Here is a 9,917-nt window from a genome sequence, read left to right as displayed (position 1 = left end):
AACAAGTTTCAAAGAGTACATGAATTTCAATAAATAAACACACCAGAAGAGAATAATTACCTGCTATAATGTATCAGAGAAGTCACTGCCATCTTTCTATTTGGACAGTACTTCAGATCTCTCTCTCTTCCTACTTTGGGTAGTGGTTGTCAGGAAGGAAGACAAGAAACAGCAGCACTTTTCTATCTCACTCAAAAGGTCAAGTGAAAGTTATTTAGTGATTGGGAGTTGTAATGTGTGCTATCATGTAATGAAAAAAAAAAGTTGTGCAATTTATGTTTAATTTAAATAGATCCCAAGAGCACAAACTGTAAATATGTTGTATTTTCATGAGCCCTTCAGATTCCCCTGGAGGGTAGAGAGCTTGTCCATTGATCTCTGAACAGGAATTTGCTATTCATCCATCCATCCATCTTCTTCCGCTTATCCTTTTTAGGGTCACGTGGGGGTGGGGTGGGGGGGTTGGATACTGGAAATTCCTTGTCAAGTGGTTCAAGCATTTCAACTCAGGAAAAGAGAGCACTTCTCATCTGAAGAAACAAGTGCACCAGGTGAAGACGCATGTCCTATGTTCACATAAAGAAGCAGCAAGAATCCATCGAGGTAATCATAGGTGAGTCAGGCCTGGGAGGAGCTGGCAGCAAATGTTTCCACTTTACTGGGCACCAATAGAACCACACTGAAATGCTGGGGATCTGCTTTACTCCTTGAGGCGCCGTATAAATATCACTTCTTCCACAATGCCATTGACCAAAGATCTGCCTCTTCATGGTGTATGGCGCAAACATTGGTCCTCCTGGCACCATCCTCCAAACCTTGGCACAATAAATCACTTAAATTGGGCCTGATGGCTGTGAAGAAAACAATAATGTCTGCAAAGGTGAAGAAGGCTGCATCAAGGAAGGGTTCCAGGTTGTCTTGGTCTGCATGGCAATGGATTCTGACCCAATTTATGTCAAGGACTGTGTGGAGGCTATCTGTGCACCAATGTGAAGTCTCAAACAAGGCCGGTGCTAGCAAGTGCTACAAGCTAACATTCTGATGCTACCTGGTCAGCTCCCTCAGTCACCCACCACTGGTTCTTACATGCTAATCAACCTGATTATTCTCTGGCGTGGGGTCAGCATTGCATGCTTGTTAATGATGAGACAAAGAAATATAGCTTCTTCTTATTTATTTCCTCATCACAACTGACACATAACAGCATCATTGCACATGTAAAAGTGAAATCAGTTTCTTTGTTTGTACTGCACATGTTCACTGACATCTTTTATACTCATTGTAATGGTGGAGGACTTGATCCCTCACTAAAAAAAACAATCAAGCACACACATACGCACTTTTATTTCAATCAGGTTTTGTGTTTTTATGGTTGCACTTGAGTTCTAGAGACTTACCTTAACATCTACCTGCCTAGTGGCAGGATTAGATTACACAAATTCAGCCAAATTTGGACACATTTCTTCTGTCATGCATGATTATGAACACGGGACTGATGAACAGCATCTTTACCCTGTGGTCCCTTCAATGTCACGATTAATTTCCCCGTGAAAGCATCATCCAATTCAGTACAGTGGGTTCTAAAAGATGGTGTTTTAGTGATAACAAATGTCCTAACTGTTGTTTTTTGTCGAAATAACATTTGTTTAGCAATCATTTCTTGATATTCATTCAAAAATAATATTAACAGTTTTTTGATTGATACGTTTTCAACGTTGTATCATTTTGCAGTCATCATACTGAGTGTACATTAATATTAGCATTTCATATTCAGTTTTTTGAAATTACTGCTCAATTTCAAGACTAAATGATAAAACTGAGTAGACTTTGCTGTTGCTTTATCCTGTGTACAGTGTTATAATCTGATGATAAAAAGCCGCCTGGGATAAAAAATCAATTGTATAAGTACAGTCAGATTCACTTGTAAGACATAAAATAACTCATTTAGAACACTTGAGCTATCCCAATGTACCATGTCAAGGAATTGATCATTCAGATTTTTTTAGGCAAGAGTAAAAATATACATTTTTTTCCTTTGGTTTCTAATAATTTAATTATGCATAGTAACAGTCACAATCCTGCAGACACCTGCTCCACATTCTCTGTGGTGTTACCTGCCCATACCACCCAAGATCATACACATATATCTGACCGTGGATTTTAATCCGGGTATGTGTACTTAGATGAGCCAAACCTCAGACCCTCAGGCTTCGGGTGGACAAGTTTCAATATAAAGCCCCCCCCCCCCACCCACCCACCGACCCATTGGTGTCTATTACCATTTAGAATGGATTTCACATTTTAGTTTGTTTAGCTGCAATATTTTCATCATCACATTTTACTGGGTCTTTCTTGACCATCTCAATCGCTGGTTTCTTTTTGTCATCATCATCATCATCATCAACTTCACCAGCGTCCTTCTTGAACTGGGCCTCAATCTCAGCAGGGTCAATGTAGGTGTAGAAATACGCCATGATGGAGAAGATGATACACACTGCCATCAAGAGAGAGGCAAAGAGCACGTACTCCGCCCACTTTGAAAAAGACAGGGGAACAAACGTGGCATTAATGCACCATCATGAGTCACTTGTGTTAACTACAAACATCCATTATCCTTTTGACACACTTTTTCAGGAAAATTTTTGTGAGTAAATCTGTTTTTAACCTGTTTGGGGAGTTTAGCGATCTCAGCCACAATCAGAACGATGAAGTTGCCAACAGCAACAGTGAACAACCAGCCTGCTTGTAGTACTGCTTTCATGTTACTGGGTGCCTTACAGACACAGAATAATGACATAAAATAAACACAGAGTACATATTATGATGGACTGATTTCTGTATAGTCTTTCCTTTTTACCTGTGAGTATGAAAACTCCAGACCTGTGACAGAAAACATCACTTCACCAGCCGTTATAAAGAAGTACTGTGGGATCTGGAGGGCCATGTGGGCCGAGTTGGGCTTGATGTCCTCAGCTGCAGTAACAGAGTCCTGACACTGAAAAGAAGAATCAGTCTGTATTTGTGAATAGAAGTTATTTGGGAACATGTTGCCTAAAACAAAGGTAACATTTAGGAAACACAACAGAATCACTTTTATTGATTTTTAAAACTGGATGCTTCTGCCAATACAACTGACCTAACAACAGATTTTAACTTATTATTATTACTATTACTGTGCGTGATTTAATTGAATTGTATGCTACGTATTGCAATCTGCCTTTTCAGTCTCAAGGGGAGGAACTCACATATAGAACACATTTACAATTCAACTGTTTTTAAGGTGTGATTTTTTTTTATTCTGAAATGTGTTTCGCAACCAAAGTTGAGAAGGAAGTATAATATTTATTCCTCAAATAGTTTGAGTGCCCTCAGGACCCTAGGAGCTATGCTGTGGGGGCATTTTGCCCCTGGTTGGGTCACCAAAGGCAGACTGGTCCTCGGTGAAGGATCAAACAAAGAACAGTTCAAAAGACCCTTCATGGGAAGAAGACAAAAGAGTTCGTGTACCTAGCCTGGAGGGTTACCGGGGCCTGTGGGTGAGCGCCTGGTGGCCAGGCCATCGCCCATGGGGTCTGGCCAGGCCCAGCTCGAAAAGGTTTCATGGACTCATCACCCTATGGGCCCACCGCCCGCAGGAGGAACCAATAGGTTCCGGTGCATTGCGGTTTGGGCAGCAGACCAAGGCAGGGGCCTTGGCTGTCTGATCCCGAGACACATGCCGTGACTTTTGGGACATTGAATGTCACCTCTCTGGCGGGGAAGGAGCCAGAGCTGGTGGAAGAGGTTGAGCGTTACCGGCTAGATATAGTCAACCTCACCTCAACACATAGCTGCTGCTTCAGAACCCAAGTTCTTGAGAGTTGGTTGGGTTGGGTTCTCTCCTTTGGTGGAGTTTCTGCGGGTGAGAGGCAGAGGGCTGGGATGGGCTTTTTGATAGCCCCCAGACTCTCTGCCTGTACGTTGGGGTTTAACCCAGTGGACAAAAGGGTAACTTCCCTGTGCCTTTGGGTTGGGGAACGGGTCCTGACTGCTGTCTGTGCTTATGCCCTGAACAGCAGTCCAGAGTACCCACCCTTTTTGGAGTCCCTGGGAAGGGTGCTGGATGGCGCCCCGACTGGGGACTTCATTGTCCGACCGGGGGACAAAAAAGGGGACTGGAGGGTGTGTTCCAACTATCACACTCCTCAGCCTCCCCAGAGAGGTCTACGCCAGGGTACTGGAGAGGATGGTCAGGTTGAACCTCAGATTGAGGAGTAGTAATGTGGTTTTTGTCCCGGCTGTGGACCCGTGGATCAGCTCCTTACTCTCGATAGGGTGCTGGAAGGGGCATGGGAGTTTGCCCAACCAGTCCACATCTGTTTTGTGGATTTGGAGAGGGCGTTTGACTTCGTTTCAAGGAGCACCTTGGGGGGGGGACTCCGGGAGTATGGGCTCGCTGGCCCCTTACAAAGGGTTAGCATTCCTGGCAGTAAGTAAAACTTGTTCCCTGTGAGGTTTGGACTCTGCCCAGGCTGCCCTTTGTCACCGTTTCTGTTCATAACTTTTATGGACAGAATTTTTAGGCGCAGCCAGGGGGTAGAAGGGGTCGAGTTTGGTGGTGGGAGGATGTCGTCTCTGCTCTTTGCAGATGTTGCAGTCCTCTTAGCTCCATCAAACCATGACCTCCAGCTCTTGCTGGGGCAGTTTGCAGCAAAATGTGAAGCAGCTGGGATGAGAATCAGCACCTCCAAGTCTCAGGCCATGGTCCTCAGACGGAAAAGGGTGGCCTGCCCACTCCTTGTCAGGAGGGAGGTCCTGCCTCAGGTGGAGGAGTTTAAGCATCTCAGGATCTTGTTCATGAGAGAGGGTAGGATGGAAGTGGAGATTGACAGCCGGATTGGAGTGGCATCTGCAGTGATGTGGGCACTAAACCCATCCATTGTGGTAAAGAGGGAGCTTAGCCAAAAGGCAAAGCTCTCATTTTGCTTTGGGTAATGACCAAAAGAACAAGATCACAAATACAGTTTCCTCCGCAGGGTGGCTGGGCTCTTTGTTAGAAATAGGGTGAGGACCTCGGACATTTAGGAAAGACTCAGAGTAGCTGCTCCTCCATGTCGAGAGGAGTCAGTTGAGGTGGCTCGGGCATCTGGTGAGGATACCTCCTGGACACTTTCCCGGCATGTCCAACCGGGAGGAGGCCTCTGGGCTGAGCAGGACACACTGGAGGGATTATATGTCTTGGCGGACGACCCGGATAAGCGGAGGACAATGAATGAACAAATGAAAAACCCTTCACAGATTTCAACCACGCCCTCAAACATACTTGTATATTCTCTTTAGGTTTTTTATTTGTTTGTCATTTCTTTTTATGTGTGAAATAAACTTAACTAAAAACAACATTTTTAGAGAAAGGCTATTATTTTAATGTAAATCTGCTATTTATCTATATTACCTTCTTAATGCACTTTATGTGAATCTTATGTTGTATGATTTTATTTTTCTCTTTGTGGTTATTGTTCCCATGCTCCATGTTTTTACTCATAGTTGATCTTGGTCTGTGAAGCATTTCATAACTCGGTTTGAAAAGAAGTAATCATGTCGAAAACTTACAGCTGGTCCAAAGATTAAAGTGCTGGGAATAAAGAAAGTGTAGGAACTTCCAAATCCAAACTCCTTGCTGTATTCACACGACTGTGAATCTGTCCGTATGGTGAATGTGGCCCTGATCATGAGAAAATAAAATCTGTTAACTGTTCACAAAAAAAACACACTTTTTTTTTAGGATAAAAACAGTGAACTGGTTTATGTAAAAAGATCAAAACTTACTTTCCATTTTCTATCTGGGAATAGTTGGAATAATCATGCGACTCAATTAATCCAAAGTCTGCTCCGGAAGCAGAAACGTTCACTCCTGTGGCCAGTCCATTTACAAATCTGAAATCAATGCATGATTAGCAACAACATTAAAATCAGAGAGATGAACACAGTCCATGTATAAATTCATAAGAACATTATCAACATAGCTAGGATCTTGGTAGAGTGGCCATCTGGTACTGGGTGCATTACTGCTTTGATTCGTCCTCCAGACACTTTGTCCAGGTGTCCTCTCGCAGGACACTGGACTGCTAATTGTCCCAATGAGCAGGTTGGCACCTTAAATGGTGGCCTCACTCCACATTTCTCTTTATGTTATCTTCTGGGCTGCTATTTACAAATGATTTTCAGTGCTATATTTTCCTGCTATATGCCAAAGCAGTCATGGCATAATTATTAACTTTAATCAACATGGTGAACTTTACCTGATTGCGTTGTTTCCTTGCTGTGGTTTGGTCGTCAAATCCTGCATCTGAGGGAACAGAACAGTAGATGTTTATGAAGGTAATGATTAAATGGCTTATATTTTTAAATTCTTATATGTGCACTTCCAACCAACCAAGTGCCACTGATGACTTAAGTTTGCAGGAATAAGAAGCGTCTGTCGTTCTCCTTTGGCCAAGTCAATAGATCTCTCTGCTCCGTCGACTGAAACGCTGATTACTTCTTCTCTAAATGTGAAGTATTTATCACTGGCCTAAAGACAAAAACATGGACGAGAGCAAAAATGGAGGTTCAAATATGGAGCACTTGAAACTCCAACTTTGGTCAAAGTTGAGTCTGATGTTTATGCACATAAAGACACACCTGAGCAGCAGGAAGATCCAGGAGCTCATCGTTTGACAGTGTGACTTTGACTGGATTCCTGCCCATGTTGAGTATTTTCAGCTGACTCTGGGAGGCTGATGGGAATGTGGGCAGTGTTTTCTGAATATTAGCAGAAAGTAGAAAGTTAATGTGTTTGCTGTCAACTCCAATCACTGAACAAATAAGCATTTTAGTTGAGATATGATAGAGTAAAAAAAAAAAAAGAATTGTCCACTCACATCAATTTCAATCTGAACCAGAGCAGCACAGATAAACGCCACTGCTGCTAGAAGCATCCCCACTGTCATTCTTTTCAGAGGACTGTTGAGTCAAAATTGAGTAGTGTTACTCATTTGCTCTTTTTTTCCTGAAGTCCATATGAATATTTTCAAATGTACGATGTTTGAGCTCTTCCTCTGCAAAAGCCTGCTTTCAGAAAAACACTTTAACTCATAGCATAGCTAGCCTGCATGTAAAACATGAGGCTTTTAATTTTATTTATACCAATACTAACATGAATGGAAAGCACAGAAGCATGTTTTGCCAAACTGCTGTTACTTACGTGAAGTTAAAACCACACTTTTTGATCAGAGGGTAGATCAGACTGTCCATGATAGGCACCAGAGTCAAAATCAGTATGGGGTTGACGGTCTGTCAAAGACAACCATGAAACAAACAGATTTTTTCAAATCCAGTGCAGTTCAGAACATCGGTCCATGTGACAATGATAAATGTACCTGCATCTGATCAGGCTGGATAACAAGTGCCCCCTGCAGACAGAAAGAGATCATTAGAATATGAACACATTGCTTAGCAAATATATCTCCAATTGATGTATCAATAAACTTACAAAGTTCCCATCCATGGTGGTGGCCTGCAGAGTCCATCTAGAACCCTGAAACACAGGTGGAGGATTTAGAATGTGGGTTCCATGGTGCAACACTGGAGAAGCTTTGAACTAACAAGAAACTTTAAAATACCTTTTGATCAAAAAGAGTCCAGAACATTGGAAGTGGGATGTAAAGAAATAGGACCCTCAACACCATTTTTATTTGAGCAATCAGGAGTTTCTACAGAGCAGAGAGAATATATATTATTGCATCGCCCATAAGGAACTTTTGCCAATCACAAACAGTAAAACTTACGTCATATTTTTCCTCTGCCCAGTCCATCCAGTGCTGCCTCTTTGGGAATCGTTTGCTTCTGTGCCTGTAGCGGTTTTTAAGGGCAAACTGAATCAGAAGTGAGCAAAAAGAAAGAGTGAGAAACTTTCAGAAACACCAGGAGACACTGAATCACTGAATGTGTTCATGCAAACAGTGTAAACCTGACTTACCCCAATACATTTACACACATCCAGCATGATATTTCCTTGAGGCTCAGCTTTGTAATACAAACCACTACCAACAATGAAGACCACTGTTTGGAGCATCACAGACAAAACATTACTTTCATTAAGCAGTGCATTTTTACATTTTTGCTTCATTTGCGGAACCAGAATCTCATAATTGCTCGGACCCACCGAGGGCAACGACCATTAGAGCTGCAGGGACACCGAAGGCCAGAGGGTAACAGCTCTGCTTACTGTGGATGCCACACTCTTGAGCTGCAGGTGGAGACAAACACATCATTTAAAATTGTCATATGTGAAGACTTCCAGCGACATCTTTGCCGAAGCACATATTTGAATCCAGCCTGGAAAAACAGAAGTATGACTCTTTTAAAAGCGTTCCACACCTATTCAAGTGACCTATGGCACCAGGAGGTTGAAACAAGCAAAAGCGCCATTGCTAGTTTCAACCTCCTGGTGCCATAGGTCACTTGAATAGGGCCCATAGTCTACAAACACTTGACTGCATGCTAAATGAACAGAAAGGATCACAATAAAACAACACAATCAAAGGCAGCTGACACTAACAGTGACAACACGGTGAAGTGATGAAATTCAAGAAGAGAAAAGTGATTGTTTGTGGGACACAAAATTATTGTTAACATCTGAAGATTAGAAGCAAGACTATTGGTTAAGGGTGAGGACACAGACAGAGAAGACTGTCCTCCCCTAGGAGGCTACTGAGATAAAGAATATAATACGGTATCATCAAAATCCATTCATAATTTTTTCTTTCTATCTGCAAATGAATAAATAAATTCATGAAAGGTCTCCTGGATCGTTCATTCAGAACACAATCAAGATTAAATCTACAATCCTAAAGTTCTTCATCCTTCACATGGATTTAAGGGGCCTGACTGAAATTCATCGATGACATATCATCAGAAAATGCCCCCATTAGATGTATCCTGCCAATGGCCTGACAGTCTAAAGGAACCAGGGTCTAGAATTTGATCCAGATCACGTCCAGGGGTGTGTAGACGGCTATTTACCTCTGAGGATTGGAGTGATAATAGTAGACAGGAGACTCCCACCATTGATGCACAGGTAGAATATAGAGAAAAATGTTCTCCTCTGATTTTCCTGGGCAGAGAAAAAATAATCACGCATTAGTGTTGCCATCATCCTATTCTGAGTGTGTTAAATTGATTGCATTGTGCTAAGATTACTAGTATAAGAGGCCTTGAGATTATATTTCCTACTGCAAATCGGCATGACCAACCAGCATATGGCTGTATTATTATTATTATTGTATACTATTTAGCATTTTCGCATGTGCTCAAGCATAAAAATCATGTTCCAACCTGGTGGTCTTTAAACTGGTCACCACCGAAAGCAGCCACGCAAGGTTTGATGCCGCCAGTTCCCAGAGCGATGAGGAAGAGACCCACCATCGCCATCACACTGAACGTGGGGAAACACGAGGAGGTCATAATGAAGGAACACATGGTGAAAACTCAAATTTTTTTTGGGGGGGGGGGGGTGGGTGGGATGATAGTAGTAGAATAGAAACCCACACATGAAAGGTCATGTCGTCTGGCTTCCCATCTTTGTTGGTGTCAGTGATGTCATGGACCGCACTGACAGCCATCGCTACCTGGCCAATAGCATAGACGATGGACAAGTAGATGATGGTTCTGAGGGAGGGAGGAAGAAAGATGTGAAAAATTCGGTTACAAGTGAAAGTCGCACTATCAAATTTCTTCACATGAAAAAAAAAGGGGAAAAAAATCCCACTTTAACTGTATAACGGGGTTGCTGAAAGAGTATTTCACTGGTCTGGCATCGCAGTTATTTTACATTTTCAAAAGTAAAGATGATCGAGCAGAACCACCTCACATATGTACACAGTACTACTTTGTGAAGT

General features: G+C 42.4%; 1 protein-coding gene across 1 annotated transcript; it reads right to left on the bottom strand.

Annotated features, from left to right (window-relative positions):
- Positions 1-2,294: 2,294 nt before the first annotated feature.
- On the bottom strand, positions 2,295-9,656 carry LOC147252328 (solute carrier family 15 member 1-like). The gene is made up of 19 exons (XM_086220603.1): positions 9,568-9,656; positions 9,355-9,454; positions 9,043-9,133; positions 8,183-8,266; positions 7,997-8,079; positions 7,806-7,892; positions 7,641-7,730; positions 7,511-7,555; positions 7,398-7,430; positions 7,223-7,311; positions 6,900-6,981; positions 6,661-6,780; positions 6,413-6,550; positions 6,279-6,325; positions 5,806-5,913; positions 5,590-5,701; positions 2,858-2,995; positions 2,666-2,773; positions 2,295-2,534 (listed from the first exon to the last, which is right to left on the bottom strand). Exons 1-19 carry the CDS (start codon positions 9,639-9,641, stop codon positions 2,295-2,297), a joined length of 1,869 nt encoding a protein of 622 aa, XP_086076729.1. The 5' UTR covers positions 9,642-9,656.
- Positions 9,657-9,917: the final 261 nt, after the last annotated feature.

The sequence above is a fragment of the Aulostomus chinensis genome, chromosome 12 (assembly GCF_037954235.1).
Source record: "Aulostomus chinensis isolate RoL2024-O1b breed Wild chromosome 12, RoL_Achi_v1.0, whole genome shotgun sequence".
Lineage (NCBI taxonomy): Eukaryota > Metazoa > Chordata > Actinopteri > Syngnathiformes > Aulostomidae > Aulostomus > Aulostomus chinensis.
The sequence above is the reverse complement of the archived record's forward strand: the minus strand, read 5'-3'. Positions and strand labels throughout refer to the sequence as shown.

Excerpts from the sequence above, each read along its gene's own strand:
- LOC147252328 (XM_086220603.1), bottom strand. The coding sequence starts at position 9,641 with ATGGCTGTCAGTGCGGTCCATGACATCACTGACACCAACAAAGATGGG. Across the intron at positions 9,455-9,567 it reads GACGACATGACCTTTCATGT|TGTGATGGCGATGGTGGGTC; the intron begins GTGGGTTTCTAT and ends CCCCACGTTCAG. Across the intron at positions 7,893-7,996 it reads ATGTGTGTAAATGTATTGGG|TTTGCCCTTAAAAACCGCTA; the intron begins GTAAGTCAGGTT and ends CTTCTGATTCAG.